The sequence below is a fragment of the Parasteatoda tepidariorum genome, chromosome 2 (assembly GCF_982258835.1).
Source record: "Parasteatoda tepidariorum strain Cologne lab strain chromosome 2, Ptep-v5.0, whole genome shotgun sequence".
Classification (NCBI taxonomy): domain Eukaryota; kingdom Metazoa; phylum Arthropoda; class Arachnida; order Araneae; family Theridiidae; genus Parasteatoda; species Parasteatoda tepidariorum.
Genome location: NC_141756.1, coordinates 67,054,382 through 67,079,906, shown reverse-complemented (window position 1 = coordinate 67,079,906; position 25,525 = coordinate 67,054,382). Strand labels below are relative to the sequence as shown.

Genomic DNA, 25,525 nt, shown 5'->3' with positions numbered 1-25,525 from the left:
ACTAAGGATAAAGAGGGCTCGCTCTTACATGGATTTTGTTAAGTGAAATCGGGGCCAAGGAAACTTGAGACATTGAAATGTTATGGATGAAGTGCTTTATTCTTTTGATTTGGTGGCACGCCTAAAGGTAATAATAAAAATATATTCGAAAAGGTGAACCCACTTTATTTTGATTCAGTGTATCTCGTATGAGATTATGTAATTTATTTTTTATTAAATCAAAAAAGGTTCTACGAGTTTTTTTATGAATCATACTCAAATAAAGTAATAAATAAAAAAAAATATTGTTTATCTTTTCGTTTCTTATAGAATACGCTCAACTCGAACACGGAGAATTCAAAAGAGACATCAAATTCCCGTATAAAATCCGATTCGTAAATATGTTAAAATTTGTTCTTCAATTCAAAATTATCTCCTTAATTTGTAGATAATTAATTTAAATTTTGAGACAGAAGAAATCAGAAGATTTTGTTGCTATCTCTAATTCTTAAAATCCTATCTCAGCAAATAAAACATAAAATAAAAATATTATAAATAACGTAAAATTAAACCAATTTAATCAAATGGTTTAAACAGATTATTCTTCTTGTTTCTCGGAGTGGAATATTTCATAGAACTGATTTAACGTTGCTAAACAACAGAAATATCCAACAACGACATGTGTTTCGAAATAGAATGTTTGCAAATGAAGTGCAAATATAAAGAGTTTGGAAAGTTAAAAGCAAAACTTTTTCTTACCAAAATTAACCTTTTTATTATTTAATACTTGGATTGTTACCAGATAGGTGCTTAACAAATTTCCGGATTGTTATCTCATTGCCGACATGGAAATCGCGACATTTTTTTACAGAAATTTCCTCCTGAACAATTTTTAAATCCATCTTATCAATGCCTTAAAACCCTTATTATGACCTATAAAGTTCTAACTACATGAAGCCCTTCATATATAGAATATTAATGAAGCTCTAGCTTCTTATGCGACAATTCAATATCTATTCAATATAGCATAACAACGTCATTAAAATTAATTTATTAGGAGTTTTAGGTAAGTATATTTCTTTTTAAACATCTTTATTAAATATCTTAATTAAATGCTATTCGGTAGAACACTAAATTTATTCAATACAATATATTCAATGCATAGTTTAAACTTTATTCAATGCATAGTTGTAAAATTCTAACTTTATAATTCACTTAAATTGCAACCTTTTTTACTTTGTTTTGCTTGGAGTCCACTGAACAACGTACTTGGTATGAAATAAAAGGAGAAGTGACTGTCAAGAAAAACTATAAAGTTTTATTCTTAACATATAAATAACCAATCATTACAGGATAAGTTATACAAAGTTATTCATTTTTTTCTGTATCGGAAGTTTAGAAATTGTGATACTCAAAAGAATGCATATCATATATCATTGAAGGAAAAAAAAAAGATACATGCAATAATTTTTATTTTTCATTGCACTCTCTTATTCTTTACTCAATTCATTTTTAAGAATACAAATGAGTATTTATTTACCAGTAAAGATTTATTCTGTCTAAAGATATTTCAATTTCAAAAGTTTGCATTGTAAGATTATCGTCAGCCATTGAAAAATGGACTGATCACAAGACTCAGTACCCAGTAGATCACCGAAGTCAAGCATCACTGACTGCGGTCATTGAGCGAGCGGGTGACCACTTTGATCAGCCTGCGAAAGAAAATAAAAGTTCGCAGAATAGGTATACATTAAAATTACTCTGTCGTAAAGTACTCGACTTTCCACACAGCTCACTAGGCTACCAAAGCAGTGGGGCTATCCGCTCTGCACAGGATCAAAATTATGATAGCCTGTCTTCGAATCATCCTTAGGGATGTTTCCCCGATCACCCCCCATAGCCAATTGGGCAGTTTTAATGTGACGTAAATAGGCTACTACTACAACATTCAAAAGTGAAATATTTTGCAATTTTTCAAGTTTCAGAAGTATTTAAATCTTTCACAAATGCAGCACTTTTCAAGTATATTTTCAGTAATGTTTCAGCGAAAGAACTATAAAGTTTTTGATGAACTATAAGCATTTTTGTATTCCTTTACGAGCATGTTTACATAAAACAGAATACTCTTACATTAACTATCATACTTAGTTTTACAAATAAATCACATTAAAAAAAATGAAACTGATTATACTACAAAAAAGTTATTACTTCGCTGTTTAGCGAAAAAAATTTTTACTAACCATGTGCTACAAAAACTATATTTAAATTCGAAACTGTCAATAATTTATAATTAGAACTGTAACTGCGGAAGTTCAATAGTTGCCATTTGCGTGAGATTTAAAATATTTGCGAGTGATTTAAAATATTTGCACTCACTCTTTACGAACCATATGAATTGTTGTCTAAAGGATCATAAATGTATACTTCTTAATAATTACGCCAAATATGTTTTCTTTTATATTTTTTTCATTCATTTTCTCTTTTTCGCTCAAATGAATCCATATAATAAACGATCAACAAACACTTATTAGTATTTCAATCTTACTTTTACTCCAATTTACACTCTAGGCGTCATTAACAGCTCCATTTGCAGGGAAAGCAGATAAAACTTAAGTGTTACAAAGCAATAAAAGGGGAAACAAAACAGATACACCTTTCCATATAATTACATTTTGATTGAACAATCCATTTTTTTCGAACAATGTAATGAGGAATTTCCTTTTCTTTCGCTCAATTTCTTCTTTACAAACAGTTCGCCATGCGTTGATGCCATTCTGCAAACGATTGCAGCAATGAATTTGAAGTGAAATGACAACGACAGTAAGCTCAGGTGACTGAAACGATTTTTCATAATCTCACGGATGAGCCATATAAAAAATGCATGTCCGGTTTTCTCTTGCATCACTAACTTCCTTAATTGAAGAGAGGGAGGCATTGTCTTGACCATATGAAGTTTATGTATAACAGTTATAATACGAAAGAATAAAAATTATTCATTCTTTGCGCGTGTCGATTACTTAATCGCAATCGGTTGCGTTAAACGCAAACGATAATTTATTCTCTTTGATGTGTACCAAGATCGATACCAATTTGTCGATGTTAAATTGGAATGAGCTATTAATTAAGAGCAAGAGAATGACGAAAGAATTAATGTTATCAGACTGCGAGCATTACTCCTGCATACATCATTTATTTCATTCGAGATACAAGTGATATGTTTTTGTTTTATTTCTTCTTCGTCATACTTTGCTTAAATTATAAATGAGTGGAATATTATAATAACAATATTTATTTCACTTCGTCTTCAATATTCTGTTTTCTAACTTGACAGTATTCAGAAATGCCTATGATTTATGTTTAAAACCTATTACAAATCAAATTCTTGAACATTTGAATGATACTTACTCTTACTTTTTATACGCGAAACTAGCGGAGTAGATTATTTTAAAGCCCATTTTATCTTACCTGCAAATCGAATTTGAATTTTCATTTGTGAATTATTTTCGAAATGAATATACTATTTAAAGTCTTTCGAAAAAGTCATATAATGTTTTTTGTGGGGGGGGGGGATATTTTTCTTCCAATTATGCCTAAATAGTTTCTTTGTTAAAAATTTATACTAATTCATTAAATTATATTACTATAGGTATGATTCCATTACTGTATGTTCTTGTCAGTATCGAAATTATAGTATTCAGGGGTCTGTCTAGGTTTTTCTGAGAGGTACCAATTTTGTGAAAATTTAGACATAATTTGTGAAAAATTAAAAATTATATTTAAAAATCAACACAAAAATATGGTAAAAATATGGATTTATCGCTTCTTAAGGGATACAAAAATAAAATTTTAAGAAAAAGTATTTTGTGAAACTACCGTTTTTCCTAAAACTGAATTTGTGAAACTACCGTTTTTCCTAAAGTTGAATTTGTGAAGGTACCGCTAAACGGTAGTAAATTCGGCCTAGACAGACCCCTGGTATTGCTATATATTGCCAAAACATATCTATATTAACGATATGCCACAATATTTTCAAACTTATTTATTTTAAATTAGTCCATCTCGTTATACAAATACAGTTTATCAACACTGTTCATAATATGTAACTCGATAAATTTCGTTATCAATAATACTCCCATTATTATCGTATTCGATAATTATCATTGTCAATAATTGTTATTATCTATGATACTTGCGACATCATAATATTCGATTTTAATTATTGTCGATAATTATAGTGTTCGGTAGTCATTGTAATCGATAATTATTGACACATTATTGTACTTTTACTATTTAAAGAAAGCATGCACTGAGAAAAAAAAGTGTGATCAAAGCTACCATAATATGGTAGCATTTATCGTGTTTCTGGCTCTATGGGAACACCAAAATGCTCGGTAATTTTTACCGAAGAGTTTTGGTAATGAGTTTAGAAATATTAACAAAAATATATGGATTTATAATATGTGATAATATTAGGTAATTTTTTCTTGATTCCTTAAGGAAGGGCATGAAAAACCACTAATCCGGTTAAATTTACTATTCCGTATTGTATTTTTTTACTAAATGTGTGGTAATGAAAACTGAAACTTTGAAAACCAGAATTTCCATATGACCGGAAAAATTATAAATTAATGTTAACTAAATAAACTCAAAAAACGGAAGAGGTAAGATATTTTTTTAATTCGAAATTTCAATCACTTCAAAAATATATTAATTAGAAATAACAGTTCGACATGTTTGAAGAGTTCGCAAACATGAGCCCATTTCATTCTTGTTCTGTTTTTTCTCTTTTTTTCTCTCTCGGCTACTGCGGTCTTTCTGGTTTTGTGTCTCGCCTTTATTTTTCCAATTTAGTAAGCAATTTTACGTTTTATATTTCGAATCCCTTTTGTTTCTTCTCATTTAGGTCTCATTACATAATACAAAACTAATAATTTAAATACCGTATAATTTGAATTTTATTACCAGAATTATAGATTTTTTGCCAGAAATGTCATTACCATACAGTACAAAAATTTAACCAGAATTTGTTTCTTCGTATGATATTTACTTTATATTCTTAGAATTCTATAAAAAAAATATCGTTATCGCGATGTTCAAAAATCTAGATTTTTTTTGACATATCGATATATTGCATAGCTCTAGTTTACGTGATATAGATTGCAAACTGAACATATACTGCGTTAGTGATTTTATTTATTCTTATTGAATAAAGAATGAAAGCCCAACATTGTATCAATTATTTTAACAGAGATCATAAAGTGATAAATAAGGAAAAATTAAGAAGATTTTGCGTAGTGAAAAAAATTGGACGACTACAATAATGCCGTAAATGATCACGTAATTGTAAGATAAAAGAAAGGGCATTTGTTCTTCATGTGAAAGTATATCCCAGTCTATGCTTTCACACGGAAAAATAAATAAGGCGTTGAATGCTGTTTTAATACTATTATTATTTTATTTTCTACACTCTCAGTCTCATCTTAAAAACAAATGATAACATCATATACTATGCCCAGCATTTCAAAATAAAATATCATTAAATATTCACTGGAAATTTATTTGTAAAAGTAACATTATTTGCGTTTTTCATTTATTCTCTTTCGTTTATTGCGTATTATTGTTTGCAGTTTAAGATGTCTTTGCAGTGACACAAGTTAAAATTTGTTTAGCGCATTTACAGAAAAAAAAATGCAATATCTCCTTAGATTAAACACTTTAAGATTTCATGTTTCTTTTAATGGTTAACAAATGAAGGTTTTAATAAAAAAAAGCTATTGTTAATATTTTCGTACTGTTAAAAATATCAAAAAGCTATTTTCAACTAACTGTTTTTCGTATATTTATAAAAGGAAAATAATTTTTTTTTCAAAACATTTTAATTAAAAATTTTGCATAACTTTTTTTGCAAAAAATATGTTGTTAAAATAAAAATATAATTATTTAATAAAATTACAGATGTTTTAGTTAGTTATTGTTAAATAAAATCTCAAAAATTTATCAAATTACTTCAATTTAAAAATGTATTTCAAAATTTATTTAAATTATGCTTGACGAGAAAAACTTGAATAATATGAAAAAAAGTTATATTTATGTTATGCCTGCTTGATCAGCCAATGTCAAATTGTTATTTATGTTACGAAATTTAGGAATTAATCTTTTAATATTTTGCAACCTGTACATTTGAGCATTAAAACACAAATATATTCACAGGGAATTTAAAAGTAAAAGTAATATTATTTGTGTTCTTCATTTGGTCCTTTTTATTTATTACGTTTTATTATTTGCAGTTTAAGATGTCTTTGAGATGAACAAAAATTAAAATTTTTACGGCTCATTTACAGAAAAAGAAATCTTAAAATATATTATAATTTTTGCAAAATTATGGAAACCTGTACTTTTGTGCTTTAAAAATAGCATTTATCATTTAAAATTATTACTTTATTAATTGTGAGTTTTTTTCTTCCTGTTGAAGAAAGCTATTTTTAGCTGAAGCTTGTTTTTTAACTAATCACATAACCCTTTTTTTTCTTCAAACGTAACTATTTTTTTTTATAAAACTATAAATATTTTTAGCTAATTTAAGGATTCCTGAAGTTTTCCTACTGGGATTTTTTTCACATAAAAAATTTTAACAAACTATCACTTTTAGCGATGATGCATTGATGAGGAAAAAAAATAATAACATAACAGTCAACAAAGAAATCATAACAATCGATATTTCGAATGTTATTTTTCAAATAAGTTGAGAGGTATTATTTTTGTTCCTCAGTAAAATGTACAGTTTACTTAAAAAAAAAGTCGATATTTTAGCACCTTGACAAACTAAATATAACTACAAGAAAGTGAAATAATAAAGATAACATGATTAAACATTTTTTAAAAAACAAAATAGCCGCCTTCCCTCCTGCATTCGTATTTCCCGGATGCTGATACCCCAGGGTCACCTCAAATTAAATTTGCAATATACTTAAAAATTTAAACAACCAAAGCAATTTTGAATGAAACTATACAAAATATGAGATTTTTTTCCTTGAGAGTTAATGACATTCTCAACGCGCTACCGATATGAGAAAATAAAATGCGACGCCCAAAATTAGAATGAGATAAATGCATATGGCTATTTAATGGCCTTATCTCACGCATTATTTTATTACATTTCCCACTTCATTGTTATACTTTTCAAGCTGTAACATTCCAGCATTGAATTTTTTCCGTGAATTGCATTTAGCATTGGTAAAAGGAAAATTTAGAAACCCATTTTCACTTGCGCCGAGTCATTTCATACAACAAAAGCTAAATGTGTCCTCGCAATTATCGTCCTTCAAGACATATACACTAGCTTCCCATTAACAAAAATAGATATAAAAATGATAATGTACAATAACGTTTTGCTAATATCGTGAGAAAATTCATCCAAGTTTATCCAACCAAATTATTTACCGTTTTCATCTATGTAGATTAAAATTTTAATCCATAGAGTCAAGGTCTCGACTGTTATTTTAACTTACTTAGAACACAAATGGGTGGTAAGAGTTTAAAAAATTAAATAAACGAGAAAACAGTCAGCTAGAAAAATAAAAGCTATTACATTCGTTTGTTTGGATCTATTCGTTTGGTTTGTTTGACGAGTTTTTAATCTTGTTTCAAAACAATGGAATACTTATTGAAGATTAAGAGAAGTCGCGCAATATACATTTAGGCTCTAATTTCAAATATATTGCATACATAAATAAAATCTATCATGGCTGCGGTAAATTAGTCACATTTTTTAAGATGAAGATAGTAAAAAAAAAATTTTAGAATTTATTTTCTTGCAATTTTATTTCCAAATTATTCTAAAAAAGTTATTAATAGAGAACAAAGTCTGGTGCCAGTTAGAAGTAACAGATACTAACACTGTGACTGTGTCTAGCGTAAATCCGAGAGCTCGAAATAATTTTAAAACAAAAACTTGTGTTTAGTCCCGCAGTGGACTGATCGTTAAGACACGGATCCCAGCAGTTCACCGAAGTCAAGCATCACTGGCTGCGGTCAGTGTGCGGGTGGGTGACCACTTGGATCAGTCTGCGTAGGGACCGAGGGTGTGTGGTATTGGTCCTCGTTAAACTGTGCTACCGTAAAGTGCTCGACTTCGCGCGCAGGTCGTCGGGCTACCGAAGCGGGGATGCCATCCCCTCCGCAGAGGATCAAAATTGTGATGGCATGCCTTCGGATCATCCTCCGGGATGTTTCCCAGACCGTCGCCAATAGCCCATTGTGCAGCTCTAATGCGACGTAAATTAACAAGAACAACAACAAAACTTGTGTTTAAATTTTTATAATAATAAAGTTTAATCACAATTAGAATTCCCAACTGAAAATCAAGCGCTTAGAACAGGAAGGATTGGAACAATACTGTTCAACGAGCCTTAGCCCACAGTGAGCTATAGCACTATAAAAGAAAGAGGAAAGGAAACCGTATAGCCAATCATATCCGCCAATCACATCCGCAAGCACAGCGCTCAGCTTCTGAAGAGGTGTTCCAGGTTTGTATCCCAGCTACGACTTTTCGGACGACTGCTTCTCTTGACTCGCATAGTTCACAGTGTTAAAATAATAGAGTGTGCTTGTTAAAAAAAAACAGTACTTTTTTGCTTAAAAAATAGGCGTCTGTTTTTAAATAACAGTATTTCTCTCTGAAATAAACGGTTTTATACTGGCACATTAGCTGACAGTTTCTTTTTTTTTTTCATAAATTTGACGGACTTTTTTTTTACAGTGTAGTATCTTTGTCAGTCTAACTACTGCAACTGATCAATCTATTGTTACAGCGGGAAGAAACAGATTCAAAGTTTGTTCAATATACGACAAAAGCATACTTGTTTTTATCCTTATTTGTTTAAATGCTATAAATCTAATTCGCCTTCTCACCACTTACGTATGAATTTTCTTTTAATTTCATGCTGTTGAGGATTATCTGTAATAGTCACGACGATATATTTATACTGGTGACAAATAATGATTACAATTGCAAAGTTCGATGAAATTTGCTAAAGAAATTTTAATTTCCATCATGCAGTTGGAAAGTAAAGGACGAATAGAGAAAGGGTGCATTCTCTGGAGTTACAGTTTTCCAGAATAGTTTGAAAATACTGGGATATTGCACTTCCGAAAGAGCCGTGATGACTCAGGGGATAGAACGTTCGCCTTCCAATGACGTGAACCGGGTTCAAATCCCAGAAATTGCTGGTCGATACGAATTCCACATCCAGCTTGCACCGACCACAGTGCTGGCTGACGTAAAATATTCTCAGTGGCAGACGCACCAATGGTTAAAATCCCCTTAATGTCAGGCTAGCAGCAGGAGGTTTTCGTGGTTTTCCTCTCCATATAACTCGAATGCGGGTTAGTTCCATGAAAAGTCCTACACGAATTTAAGTTTCTCAGAAGTTCCCTTATCTACTACATTGGGTTCAAAATTACAAGGCTACGGAGTTGAACATTAATAGTCGTAAACCCCAGAAATTCGGTCGACTGTTCAACGACAGTCATAAATATATTTACCACGGTGGTTCTGTTTCTTGGCCTCTTAATTCTAGAATTTAAAATTTGTTAATCAGCCGTAAATATATTCACCAAAGAAAAACTACCTTTGATAATATTTGATGTGAAGACTGAATTTTTTTTCATTAATTGTTTTATCCATAAAACTCCTTAAATAATAGGTCTTATGTCAAACAGTTAAATTTACGGGCCTGGAGTGGTATCTAGTCTAATTCAGAATTTGTTTTTGGTACTACATAAGTAGAAATTGAATAAAACAAGGTTTTTAAAAACAGAATTCTTATAGACGTTGAGAATAGTTATATGAAAAACATAATTCATTACTCTTAAATCTGGTAGTTTTATTTTGAAAAGTTCGACGAGAAATACTGATGCAATTTTTTGATTGATGCAAATTCTGCAGATTATGCAGATTACTGATGCAAATTATGCAGAATTTATCAGAGAAAACAAAATTTCGTAAACTAATAAAATAAAGTTTGTAAATCTCAACTATACTTTCTGCTGTAGAAAACTTCACGTTAACTCCCTCCTCCAAAAGTGACCCTATAAACAGCGCAAGCCTCTCCCTCGAAATATGTTTCAAAACATTTTTTTTCCTTTACGATTTTCTGTAATTTATTAAAATTTTGAAGACCGCATTTTTCTTATAGCCATTGTCCACCCTTGTCTGTCATATGATTTTTCAGAAAACTTCTAAGAATGTGTATTAGAATCTGGTACCATTAAGTCAGAATCATAATAGCAATAATAACTTTGAAACTCTTGAGTCTCGAAATTTCAACACTTTCTCATTAAAAATATATTATAGCTAAACACTTCCATTATCCAAAACGACGCTGAACGCCGTAAAGAAAATAAGCAAAGAAAGAAAAAAAAGAGAAAATGTTGGTGCTGCCAACTTGCGCTAAGTAATCACGACATTGTTATGCCAGCGACCTACTTTTCAAATGACAACTAAGAGATCGTTCACTCTTCAGGAATCAAACTAACATCCATTGTTTTCCTACAATCAGGAAGGTGGCGCTGTGATTCGACCTTGGCAAAGAAAGTGAAAGTTCTTTTTTTACTCATATTTTTTGTTCTTTTTTTCAGAGACGCAACTAAAAAAGAGGGCATTTTTTTGTTCCGAACACCACGCCTTTGTAAACGAAGAAAGCTTTAAGAGAAATTCAACCTGTGGTCGATTTAGTATTGCACGAAGTTTAACTTTTTTTTTTCACGAGTTTAGGTCAAGGTTTAAATCTACCGTAATTTAGTTTTACTAATAGGCTACTTTAGGAAGCTGAAAATTCCTTTTTTGTTTCTTTTTTTCAACGCTTAATTGAGGGTGGAGTTGAGGTAATAAAGAACTACTTAACTAGAGTTTCCGTTGGGATAAAATATTGTAACCTACTGTTCATTCCATGCTGTTCAAAATTAGAATAAATAAATAGAACCCAGCAGCATTTTTTAAATTTATGCCATGCTGTTATATTTCTTTACTTTGTTTTATCAACGTCAAAGATGAATAGCTTAGTGTAAGATGATGATGATGATGAAATATATACAAGGCCATATACCATATACAAAGACGAAAGATGAATAGAATAAAAGCAAAATGTAGTTTTAACAACAACTTTTAACTCCGTTAATTTTTAATGCAACTCCGGTGACAAGGAAACTCTCTTTTCAAGTTTCGAGACAGACTCACCTTCTTGGTGGTTTTTTGAGAAAAACTGATCAGTATTTGAAGTTTCCGGAGAATTAAATTCAGTAAAACTTTTTACGGCTAACCCGACAACCGGTAAAAAAAGCTATATAATGTTTTGGAATAAAAATATCTAAACCAAATGAAAAATTAAATCTATCGCAATTAAAATAGTGTAGTTTTTTGATTATGTGAGCAGGTGCATATATTTGAATAACAAATATTAGCCTTAAAAATAGCTGAATCGATTTAATATAAATACTTTTAAACCTTTTATTATGAAATGTAACATATTACAAACAAAATCCTTAGCCACTTTCAAGATATGCGAGCTGCTAAAAATAAATATAAAATTTGAACCACATAAACAAATATTGCTAGCAAATCTCTTGCAATTTTCGAGTACATTTATTACATATGCACGCAAAGCTTATTGATAATTCGTCAAATTCATATAATATAGTATTCAAAACATTTAAATGTTAAATATTATTTTTGAATCTTTAGCTTGATTATCCAAATTTTATCACAAAGAATTGAGCAATTAAATATCTGATGTTATTTTTGTTATAAGCTACGCTTTTACCTGTTTGCAAACTATTGCATTCCTTTTTGCAATGCGTCATGCTTAATACAAATGTTTTTGGATTTTTTAATCAGCCTAACATTTATAGGCTTTTATTTAAATAGTAATATTTTTAGGGTTTTAAGAAAATTTATTATACTTTACACAAATAGCCTAATTTGTTACAAGCATTTTCAAAATGAATCCAAAATATTTTAGGCTGATTACATGACTGTGTAATAATGCATCATTCATTAATCAATCAGGCTAATTCACAAAACGTTTTCTATTCAGAGCACCAGCATAATACAAAACTCATTGCAATATACCTAAGCAAATTCAAGCTGAATAAATGCATTATCTTCGTGCATTTTTAGCCAGGCTAAAATCATATGGGCTGATTTTAGTAAGCCTTAAAAATATCGGGTTTAATAATAAACTCTGGGGAAGCGAATCCAAAGTAATCGAATTTTAAAAGTACGATTTCTTTAAAGTTTGATTTTATAAGAACTATTTGATCTATTTCAATCAAATTTCGTATTTTGCAATGAAAACTTATATTCTTTGAAATGATATAAAGAAAATTTGTACTTTACAATTCAATTTTTTTTATTAGTATTAAATGAAAGATCAAAAAATAAAAAATATTTACTAAAAGTTATTTATTTTCAAAAAATATCTTTCTATAAGCGAATTTTATAATTGTGTTCAAATTATTTTTAATTCACTTAAAAAGTGGTATATGTAACAGTTATGGCAAAATACGCAAAAAGTAAAATTAACATAAGAGGGTCCAAACTTTAGACCGCTCTATTGACCATATTGGAACCATATTTCCCCGATTGCGGCTACCCTCTTTATTTTGGGGATCAGAAATTCGAATCCAAGGAAAAAAAGTATGTTTATTCAGAGAAAGTATGTTTGTGTCTGATTTCGTAACTTGAAATATCGTCTGCACTAATTAATTAGCATCTTTAAGATCACCCATACGAACCATTAAAATACTAGTTCGTAAAGATCCGATCATTAGATCAAAAGTTATTCAGTGTGGTCTGATATTTTTTGTACTACACAGTGGGCAAAATATAAAAAAACTGCACTTTATTAATTTTTGATCTAATACAGTGCTTTTCAGCGTGCAAGATTAATCTGTCCATGACTTAATCTTAATTAAACTAATTGATTAGTGTAACGATGTTTTAAGTTATGAAATCAGACTATTAAGTTTTGAATTTCTTGTGGTTGATGCATTTGGATTCTTAATCCTTAAGAACTTCGCAGTTAAGAAATTTGTGGTCGCAGTAATCGGGAAGAAGAAGTCGAAGTAATTAGTAATCGGGAGTCGTCGCAATTAAGAAATTATAGTCCCAATGTTTGGTCAGAAGAGGGGTCAAAAGTTAGGTTCAGACTACTACATTTTAATTTTTTGTAAATTTTGTTAGTTATCTGGAATTAATAAGGCAAATGAAAAACTTTCTGCATAAAAATATGAATATCGTTCACACAATGGTAATTTCCCGCAAAATAAAGTTTTTTTTTAAAAATTAATTATGATTTTTATTTTTGTTTGAAGTGCAAGGTACACAAATTTTTTCCACACTTTGAACTTAGTAATTTGAAATGAAAATGCACTAAAATTGACCGAATAGTTTGTGAGTTAGTCTGTAAGTAAAAAGAAAAAAATTAAAGAGCTCGAGAGTTTTTAAATGTTTCTAAGATTGTTCAATCCGTACTGTTCAAATATTGGATTTTTTTCATTTAAAATTGCATCGTTTTAAATGAGGTAACAATTAGCAATCCTTATGCATCAAAATTTCTGAACATCCCTAAATAATTAAAAGAAAGCTTAGCTCTACATATTTGGTTGTTTAATAGAAATTTTTGTCTTTAATTTCAGTGCATTTTTCAGTTTTAAATATTGAAAAAAAAGTAGAATTTTAAAATTTTAAATTCTGATAATAAAATAAGACAAACTGCAGTTTTAGTAATTTTACAGCTAATAAATAAAAAAAACTGCTGTTTTCAAATTCAGAGGATATTATTTTTCTCCGTCACTTTTTTAAAGCTTTTAAAATCATTTTTAAAAATGTCTCGTTGAAGATTTGTTAACAATATTTGTAACTTATAGAACAATACAACAACGCAAAAAAGTTTTTTTTATAATTTATGTATATTTTTTGTACCTCTTCTCCTCATAATCTCCATATCTTCATTCAATTTACATTTTCGATTTTAAACTGTATCAAATTCATGCGAAGATTCTGAGCTGTTCAGATTAAATCTCTTTTTTCTTAACTATTGACTAACTAATGTTTTAAAAAATCAATGATTTTTATCTAAATGATACATTATTCCCCCTTTAAAGAGTTAAACGATAAATTATTCAATCTAAGCAATCTGCAAATTTAAAAACAATCGCCTATAAAACCAATTGCTTGATTGTTCATTTCATGTTATAGCCCATTGTAACATTTGGTCACAAATTCAACAATCATTTCCGCTGATTTCCATGATATCTCAAAATTTTATTCATGGAATAAACTTAAGGACAAAAATCTAGAAAATGAAAGAAAGTCAAAACCATGCATATCGAATTATTTTTTCAACATTCTCCACAGCTTAGAACTCCACCCTTAGTATTGAGCAAAAACCAAATAAGTTCTTGATCAACAATCTGTAATAATGCCATTAATTTCACCTTTTTTGATCGAAATCTAAAGGTTCTCCATAGAAATGGAAAGTGCTTTCTTGTTCTGATTATTATTCTTTGTTCTTAACTTATGCATTTATATTCTAGCTCAATTTCGCTCTACAATTGCTTATCAAGGGTCTCCATTTTGTTCTAGTCGTGTGCCAACCCATTTTTTACCTTCACCGTACGAGATTCGTAGCTTAGATTGTGCTCGGAACTAGATCACTCCTCCATCTCGGAGTGATGATAACTTTTATGGTGAAGCGTTTAACTGTAACTGTAAAGGTTGTTGAGGCAAGCTGTTTAGTTTGTCGTTAAAATCATTTTTAATAAATTAGCGGGTGTGGCTGCTGCGATGCATTAGGTGGGTGGTAACTGGTTGGAAAAACTAAAATTGCACGCGCCTAGAAACAATATGCGTGACTACTTAAACCTTCATCTACAGATTCAATTTCTTATTGTTATTTTAAATATTAAAAATTGGATTCGTCTTAATATGAATTGCAGTTATTTGCACTTTAAATTACATCATATTCCATATTTAAAAAAAATAATTACGAATAAATAAAAAAATATGTGTTTCAGCACGAAATAAAAGATTTCAATCATAAATAAATGTAATTCACTCAAGAGTAAAATAATATCACTTTAATTAATTATTTACCATTAATACAAGTTAAAGAATTAAATATGTATTATTTATTAATAATATAATTTAATTACTTATATCTTTATTGTAAATAATAGAAAGTGGACTTGTTTTACACTTTTTATATTACATCGCATTCTTTAAAATAAAAACTAAATTGTACTAATGACTAAGTTTTATACGAATAAACATAAAACAATATATGTCAGACACATGCAATAGTTTTTAAAATAAAACTATCCAATGATATCGAACGTGATCTTCCACCCCACCCCCAGGTCGAAAGCAACTTAGGAATCTTAAATATGAACCCCTATTTTCTTAATGCAGATTCAGATTCTTCAGAAAAAAGTAATTAAGAACATAAAAATTGACATATTTTATTTATTTTTTTATTTATTTATTTATTTATTTGCGTTTTTTAAAATTTTCTTTTGGAAAAAAAATAACGAAACATTTTAGTTTTATTTTTCAAAATTATCCCTCACCTCGCTTCCAGGTTTTAGGGGGCAAGATCGAGTTTGATATTAATGGATAGCTTTAAAAAAATATATACCCAATGCATCATTTTTTCCTTTTTTTCTATACCATGTATATTTCTCGAGATATTTGACCAATTTTTTCTTACACCCTTTTTACCTTTTTAAAAAGTGAGCTTACAGAAATTACGATTATTTGAAAGAAAAAAAATAATCTGAAATTTCATTATTTTTCAGCTTGATTTTATTAATTATAGTTCGAATTAAATTAAAAGGCGTCTTGATCTTATTTACATTGCGAATAATGATATACATAATTAAGAAAATTCCCTTTTAAACCAGCCAGAAACTAAAACTTTTTCACAAACCTAAAATATAAATTTTATAAATTAGGCCAAAACCCCTTTTCATTGCGGTTTTACCATGCAATGTATACTGAGTCGTGATGGCTCAGGGGGGTAGAGAATTCGCCTTCGGATGAGGGTTCAGATCCCAGCGATGACAGATTGATATGAATTCCCGACCACAGTGCTGACGTAAAATATCCTCAGTGGTGGACGGTTCATAGGTTAGAGTCCCCTTGCCACGAGGCTAACAGTGGTGGGAGGTTTTTGTGGTTTTCCTCTCACTGTAACGCAAATGCGAGTTAGTTCATCAAAAAGTCCTGCACGAAAACAAATTTCACTCAATACTTGAGACAGGAGTTCCCTTGTCTTCTGGATTGGGTTTAAAATTATAAGGTTACAGAGTTGAACATTAGTAGTCATAAACCCAATAAATTGGATCAACTGTTTAACGACGGTTGTAAAATATAAAATAATGTATACTATAATCATTTTAATGCAATGGTCACAGACAATATGAAACAAAAATGAAGGAGGCAGCGTTATACTCATAGTCTATAAAAAATGTATTTTCGTTTTGTTTATAATGCAGGGATAAATACATTAGAACCCTAAGCAACTTTTCTTGAACAACTATTGTTTATTTAATGCTGCCATACGGCATTCACTTTGCACTTAAATTACGAAACAAATTTTGTACGTAGAATACGCAGCAAAACAATTAGTTGTAAACTTTAAATAAGTCATTCTAGAACATAACCTTCACAATTCACATTATAAATGCCACAACGCTACTTAAAGACATATCTCAATTTTACTTTCAAAAGGTTCATAAATTCAATTCAAACTGCATTTCAATTACACAGATATTTGTCTAACTCAATTAAAATGCCATGCATAACTTAAAATATTTTAATTGTACATCAAACGTAATTCAGTTAAAAAGAAATCGAAATTTTAATTGGTCCATTCATTAACTCGATAATTAACTGGAACAACAAAAACAGCGCAAGCAATAGTTGTGATAACAACTCAACTGTTCGGAAACAAAGCACTCGATATTTCTCCTCATTGAAAAGCTTTATTTAAGACCCGGAAATGTGTGTAATTCAATAAATAACAATATACTTTCCCTTCCTCCGTCAAAAAAACAATAATGTTTATCATATTCGTTGAAATTCTATGAATTTTTTTGTCCATAGATTGAAATGGTGCTAATTGAACGCACAATACCACTTTGTTTGAATTTAAAATTTGCAAGCGATTTTGTAAGATTTAAATTATTCGATTTCCGCTGTCGCCTGCAAGTTATTACTGCAAAATGGAATGTGTATACGCAAAATGATCGTTTGAAATCATTGTTCTTTAAGAATGAATCGGTAGAACGTTTAGTCTACTATTTCGTGATGAGAACTTGTTAATAACTGGATGTAAGTTTGCAAAATGAAATATTCTCAGCACGTTGTTTGATTTAAAAGATATTGAACGTTTTCTCGTATAATTTGATTTCTGTTGGAACAATTGAAATTTTTTAGTAATTAAAATCACATTACATTTGTTCAACTGTTGTTTTTATTTTAATGAATAAAATATTTACGCAAATTCCTTACATTAATTGACGTAAGGCTGAAATTACGCTGTTAGGAAAATTGAAATTCGCTCAAATTTTAGTATACCATAAATTCTAAATTTAAAATTTAAGAAAGAAATCAAAATTATTTTCGTTTTGCATTAAATATTTTTAAAAAAATTTGTTTATTTTGCAACAATTTAGATTATTTTTACTAGAATGTGTCATTTTACCTTGAATCTATTAATGCTTTACTTTATGTAATTTCAAATTTTCATAATGTTAAATACGCGTAAACAAAATTCAACTAAGTGTTAAGCAGAAAAAAATCAAAAATAGTAATATTTTAGTAAGAAGAGCTGAAGGAATATCATTATGTTTGAGCAAACTATATTTAGAAAAGTTACTCTCAGTTTTAGATTGGTCAGAGAATAGAGATTTTACACAATAAAAAATTATAATTTTATCTACACAATAAAAAATTCCGTATCAAAATCTAACGTCACACATGTATCCGGTATTTTTTACCAGATACATGTGTAATCCATTTTTACCAAATTAGCATCCTTTTCACAGAAAAATTTTATAGAGCAAAATATCTGATATACCTTAAATTTAACAGTAATATTTATTGTAAAATCACTAACTCAATATAGCTAATAATTGTTAGCGTAAAATTTACAGTATAAAACTGTATAGTAAAAATGTATTTTCAAATAATGTATCCAGAATACCGCTAGTTTTTATTGTAATTTTAACCGAAATTTTTTAGAGTATATTTTTAAAAACATTCTTTTCTAAATACATGATAACCAAGGGGAAAGAATGGTTTATATTCGATTTTTGAGAAAAATGATGATTGGATCACTATCAGTTGCATTTTGAAGATTACTGTGTTTTGACAAATCAATAACGTGAAAAGTTGGTTTTCCCTGAGAGTTATCACACAGTGAAGCTAGATCATACGTGGAAAAACCCTTTCTTTTCTCAACCAAAATTGTTTTTTTCTCTGAATTAGATTTTATGAGTTCTTATCCCGAGTGTATTATTTACAAAATGAGCAAATATTTTAATGTCAATCATTTTATGTTCCTAGAAGAAAATTTTTTAAAGCTTTAAATTTAAATCAGAAATATCAACAAACCATATTTCTTATATATATATATATATATATATATATATATATATATATATATATATATATATATATATATTACGGACGGGGAGTGTTGATGAAGCTTCAAAGCAGTCTAGGGTTGCGTTTTAAAGCTTTTATTATAACAAAAAACACTTAAATGACAATAGATAATAATTAGAGCTGGAACATCTTAATGAGCTCGCTCCCCGTAGCCGTTCAGTGAGTGAATGTAAGGGAGTCTGCTTACTCACAGGTGGCGCTAGGGTGGCGATGCAACACTCTGTCATCCTGACTTAGTCGGTCTCCGACTAATTGCTTCGAAGGTAAATATTACACATCACAATAAAAAGAAAATATTGATGACAGAAATATTTTGACAATTGAATATAAAACAATAAATTTATGAAAATTTAAATCTAAACTAGTTCTAAATAAGTAATAAAAAGATATTTTCAAATATATAAATCCACAAATTCTTTTATCTCACTTATGAAAAATACGATCAATATGAATATTTTGATCATTAAAATAGAAATTTGTCATCAATATCAGTTAAATATGTTCAATTAATTTTTGATTTATGCAATAAAATCCAAAATGAAAATAAAAAAAAAAAATTTTTTTTTTAAAAAAATTTGAGTCTGTGTAAAAGTTCTTGCACTAAAAATTTTAAAAAAAAATCGAAAGTCAGTGTAAGAGTTCTTGCACAATTGAAAAGTTCATAGTTCATATGAAAAAAAAAGGAAAAAGTTTATGGATCTTCCCACGGTTTCATTAAGTCTGCTGCTGTGGATGTGACAGTTGGTCCTTCTCCTATACCGATCTTGTGAACATCATATCTATCGTTGGGTCTAATTTTTGTCACTGTGTATGGACCGAAAAATTTTGGTCGAAATTTCAAACCTGTCTCAAATTGGGTTCATTTGATGGCAACTCTGTCGTGGAGCTTATACTTCGTTGCTGTCTTTCGTCTAGTATTATAATTGTGCTTGGTTTTTTCTTGCATCTCAAGTATATTGCTTTTTGCTTCTTTTCGCATTTGTTGTTGATTTTCAAGTAAAATATGTATGTGCTCTTCTTCGAGAATTTTCTTGATGTGCAGGTCTTCTTTATTTCTCATCTTAACTCCTGTTAAGAGCTCGAAGGGTGTAAACTTTGTTGTTGAAGAAACAGTGCTGTTGATTACTCGTTGGACTGCTGGTACATGCTTGAACCATTTGCTGGGGTTGTCAAGGGATAACTTGGTGATGACTGAGATTATCGTAGCATGAAATTTTTCCACCTGTCCATTCCCACGAGGTTGACCTGTGGTGATTGTGATATGATCAATTTGTTCGTCTTCACAGTACTTTTTGAATTCTATTGAGGTGAATGCGGATCATTTATCTGATATGATTCTTCTTGGATTTCCAAAAGTAATTTGTTGCAGTTGTAGTTTTTCCAAGGCATCTTTAGCTGATGTTGACTTGACTGGATAAATCCGTAAGAATTTGGTGAAAGCATCGACGACGGTGTAAATGTATTTATAATTCTTATGTGTACTGGGTAAGGGACCAAGAAAATCTATGTGGTATGTATCAAGAGGAATGTCTCCTTTTGGGATGGGATGTAAGAAACCTTCTTGTTTTCCTACTTTACGTGATGAGAGTATACATGGAATGCAATTGGAAATTATGTTTTCAACAGTCTTTCGCATGTTTGGAAAATAGAATTGTTGTTTTAGCAAATTTTCCGTTTTATTTATGCCAAAATGTCCTTTAGAATGTTCAAGTTGTACAATTTGTTTTTGCATGTCAAGTGGAACAACCAAAAGTTCTTGATCATTGACTATTTTGTAAAGCACATTGTTTTTTAATGTATAATCAGGTGCTGAAGAATTATTAATTAGTTGCTTTATACTTGCTGTAAACTCATCATTGATTTGTGCTTCTCTGATTTTCTGTGTTGTTTCATTGTATTGTATTACCATAACTGGATAGCGGCTAAGAGCATCTACATGTTGCATTCGTTTACCTGGCCGATGAAGTATTTCGTAATCAAAATCTTCTAAAAAGAGTGCCCATCGTGCTATTTTGGGTGGTAGATCTTTTTTTGTCATTGTCTTTTGAAACGCCTGGCAATCTGTATATATTTGGAATTTTGTGTCTATTAGATAGTGTCTAAATTTTTTTAATGCTGTAACTATCGCTAAAACTTCTAATTCGTAGCTGGAATATTTCTCTTCTTGGGGAGAAGTTTTACGACTCATGTATTGTATGGGATGGAAATTGTTATCAGAGTCCTTTTGAAGGAGTATAGCACCAAATCCTTTAGCACTGGCATCACAGTGGAGTTGTATTGGAGCACCTTGCTGATATAGATGTAAAACAGGTTCAGATGATAAAATTTGTTTCAGAGAAATGAAAGCTTGTTTCTGTGCAGGGCCAAAAATAAATTTGACTTTGTCTCGTAGAAGGTCGCTTAAAGGTCTTGCAATTAGTGCATAGTCTTTGATAAATTTTCTAAAGTATCCGGTTAGTCCTAAAAATGATTGAACATGTTGAGTTGTTTTGGGTTCTGGAAAGTTCATGACGGCGGTTGTCTTAGTTGCTGAAGGGCGAATGGTGTTTTGCTCAATAATATTTCCAAGAAAGGTTATCCTACGCTGTAGAAAATTGCACTTTTTGAAATTAAATTCTACACCATAACTAGAAGCTACTTCAAATACTTTTTTGAGTTTTACAATTCCTTCACTCTTATTTTTAGAAGGCACTATGATATCGTCCATATAAATTATAACAGTACCATCATTTAAAAGATCTTTAAAAATAATTTGAATGTATTTTTGGAATACGGAGGGAGAGTTACACAGGCCAAAAGGAACTTTGTTAAATTCGTATTGTCCAGTTGGTGTTACGAAGCTGGTAAATTTGCGACTGTCAGGTTCAATTGAAACATGGAAATAACCGTTCCTAAGGTCAAGGTTGGAAAATAACACTCCTCCTTGAAGTCTATCGAAAATGTCATCAATGAGTGGTAATGGGAATCTCTGTTTAATTGTTTTGGAATTAAGAGCGCGATAATCTACGCATATTCTTGTTGACTGATCTTTTTTCTTAACAAGAACCAAAGGTGCGGCGTAATCGGACGAACTTTCAGAAATAATTCCATCGGTAAGCCATTGGTCCATTTGGTTTTCAACGATAATTTTTTCTGTTTGGCCTAGCCTTCTTGGTCGTAACGCGATAGGTTTATCGTCAGAAAGAATTATTTTCATTTGTAAGTTGGTATCTTTAATTTTGTTTGGCTTATAAGATTTAATAAGTTGTTCAATTTCAGTACGCGTATCGGATTCTAAATGAGATAAATCAACATCGGTGTAAACTATATTTATATTAGATAAACAACAGTCTGTATTTTCAATAAACGCATTTTTAATCTCTTTATTTTCCGGATTAGAAGAATTAAAATCGTTTGTTTCTGTTTCGGCTGACGAAAAAATATCGGTTTCGGTTTGTTTGTTTACATCGGAAAGAGCACGGTTAACATTGGATGTGACGCAGCGATCACGTGTTTCGGTAGTATCCGCTTTCCTATTAGATGCAGACGTCATTGAATCAAACTCATTTATTTGTTTTTCAAATAAATTTTGAGTAGAAGTACTTTTGCATTCGCATAACAAATTTTCGGTTTCAGTTTGAAAAGGGAGTGGTTCATTAATATTCTCTATCTCAAAGAAAGACTGACCTTCGTCTAACTGACGCGACTGTATTGTACCCTTGTCGGATCTATTTTTAGAAACTGGGGGAGAAAAATTATCGTTTTCTGTATGGGAAATGAAAGAATTTTGATTTTCTTTTTTAGACATTGAGTTTAATTCGAAAGTATTTTGTTGTTCGTTTTTAGGCAAAGGAAATTTAGTTTTAGAATAAGGAGAAATCATGTTTTCTTTTGAAATTCGATCATATTCTTTTTTAGCTTCATTTAAATCATCCAAAATATTTGGGGGAATTATTAAATCACAATAAAGATTTTTACAAACGGCTGCCGTTACTGTTATAGGATTGTCACGAAAACTTGGAAGCGATAATTTTACTTTTGAAAGTTCAGCTTGTACTTCATTTCCGAAAGCACAAGTTAATTGAACAGTTCTGACACTTTTTGTTTTGGGGGGAATTAAGTGTTCTCGTACGCAAATAATATTGGCTCCCGAATCAACTAACGATTGAATGACTAGTTTATCATTAACGAAAATTTTTTCATATTGTAATTCATGCTTAGATTCATTAAATATTTTAGCTTCGACTTTGCAAACAGGGTCCCGATTTGAGTTAAATCTACGATTTGAATTAGTTTCGTTTCTGGGAAAGTTTTCGCGCGGATTATTTCGTGATTGGTATTCTGTAGAATTTCTCTCATATGAATTACGATTAGAGCTTTGATATGAGTTATTTCTTTGCTTGTTGTCGAACGGTTGTTGACGGTAGTGTTTTGGACTCTGCTGATTTCTTCTGAAATTTTGTCCGTGGTTAAAGGATTGTTCATTATATTTTGTTTCACTTAGCGACTTTCGTTTTGACGTAAAGAAAATATCACATTTTTGAGCAAGTTCTGGAGGTTTTAACCATTCTTCACCTTGAATTATGGCAATATGCGATTGAGTTTCATAATCTAATGTTGAATAGAGTTTATCGGCGATAATTAACTGGGATAATGTTTTAAAGTCAGTTGCTTTGCGTATTTTGCAATAATACTCGAAGGATGTTGTTAATCGTGAAGCAAATTGTGTGTGCGATTCATCAGGCATGCGTTGAGATTTTCGAAAATTCATTAAACATTCGTGTGGTGTTGGCTGAAATTGTTTCAAAACGGCATTTTTGACTTTTTCATAATCTCGGAGATCATTTTCTGAAATGTGTAATAAAACATGACTTGCTTTTTCGCCTAAAATATTTATCAATATTTCAGATTTTATTTCATCCTGTACTCTTTTTGTGGAAAACGAACGTTCAAGAGATTGAAAAAATAAACTGTAGTTCTCTGGTCTTGTCGGCACTGGCATGCTAAGTGTTCGGACGCTTCTAATAATACTTTCGATATCGGGACCATCTTCACTTGCGTCTGAATTTCTAGATGAGTTCAGGTTGGCACTAGGAGTGTTTCGAAGGTTTGTTAATTCGATTTGGCGTTCTAGCTGTGCGAGCTTAATTTTTTCTAATTCTATTTTAGCACTTTCGTTATCTTCGCGGGCTTTTCGTTCTTCGACGGTTGATGCAACTAGATTTTTAACGAAATCTACGTTCTCTTTGAACACATCAGTTGATTCAATTAAGCCTTTTAGAGTAATTAACGTAGCGTTTTCCGGTACAGTTATGCCTAATTCAAATGCGATCTGTAGTAGATCTTCTTTTCTCGTATTTTTATACATGTTTAGTAATAAAGTTGCTCCTACCTGTATTTTTTTCAACGGTGTGGATTTGAAGGAACGGCGGTTTTTTGCTGTTGATGATCAATGGCGGCAGTTTCGTTTTGCCGGTGTAGCTGTAGGAGGATTCTTTTTATACTGCTGTTGACTTTAGCTTAATTGAGCAGGTTTGGCTGAGCCCCCATGTTACGGACGGGGAGTGTTGATGAAGCTTCAAAGCAGTCTAGGGTTGCGTTTTAAAGCTTTTATTATAACAAAAAACACTTAAATGACAATAGATAATAATTAGAGCTGGAACATCTTAATGAGCTCGCTCCCCGTAGCCGTTCAGTGAGTGAATGTAAGGGAGTCTGCTTACTCACAGGTGGCGCTAGGGGGGCGATGCAACATATATATATATATATATATATATATATATATATATATATATATATATATATATATATATATATATATATATATATATATATATATATATATATATATATATATATATATATAGAAATATGGTTGGTTAATATATATATATATATATATATATATTAACCAACCATATTTCTCTTTATATTATTATATTTTGAAACTTCTTCTTCAGTATGAATAGTTCTTTTTTTTTATTATTATTATTAGAAAAAGTTTTACGAAAGAAAGTTGTAATTTACCGAATTATAAATCATTAGTAATAAGCTTTTAAGTAATTTGAAACTAAGCTGTTAAATAATTGTAATTAAATTATTCAGTATAGATAAGTTTACAGTGTAAATATAATCCATTGAGAAAAAAATTCCGGCAAAATTATCGTTCTGTGTGGTAATGACATTTCTGGTAAAAATAAACGAAAATATATGGTATTTAAACCATTCATTTGGTAAATTTTCCTTTCACATAATAACGGCTTACCGGAAATTCTGGCTTCAAAATTATGGTTTTGATTACCACTCATTTAGAAAATATACAAAATTGAAAAGTCAATTTAACCGAATTAATGGTTTTAATACCATGCTCTAAGGCAGGTATGGACAAACTTTTTTGGTCCAGGGCAAAAAATTGAGAAAAAAAAAGTTTGGTGGGCCAAGTAAAAACTTCTAAAATAAAAAAACGATAGACAAGTTTTAATATAAATATTTAATGAAATGGATGAAATTTCAATTTTAAAAGTTCCTTACATTGAGGTTCGAAGAGAGATGTACTTATTTTAAGGAACGAGGCTAAATGCTTGTCTGTTAGTCTACTTCCAAAATAATTTTTTCTAAGGTTCATAGTCGAAAACACTTGTTCACATATATAAGATAAAGCAGACATAACATTGATTTTCTGGGCATGAGATATTAAATTTGGGAAACTAGCTTTTGATAATGATTTGTAAAACTCAAACTTTGGCATATTTAGAAACAACTACTTCAGATGATTGTTAAGATCGCAACTCAATTAATTCAAGCTGCAAATCCAATTTCACTGTTTCACAATTTACG

At 30.3% G+C, this 25,525-nt stretch overlaps 1 protein-coding gene across 1 annotated transcript in view; it reads left to right on the top strand.

The window, feature by feature from the left end:
- Positions 1-25,525, top strand: part of LOC107457445 (uncharacterized) — an 82,604-nt gene continuing 57,079 nt past the window's right edge. The window contains exon 1 of the mRNA XM_087157472.1: positions 1-127. Coding sequence (XP_087013598.1) covers positions 83-127 — 45 coding nt within the window. The 5' untranslated portion in view covers positions 1-82. The remainder of the gene's footprint in view (positions 128-25,525) is intronic.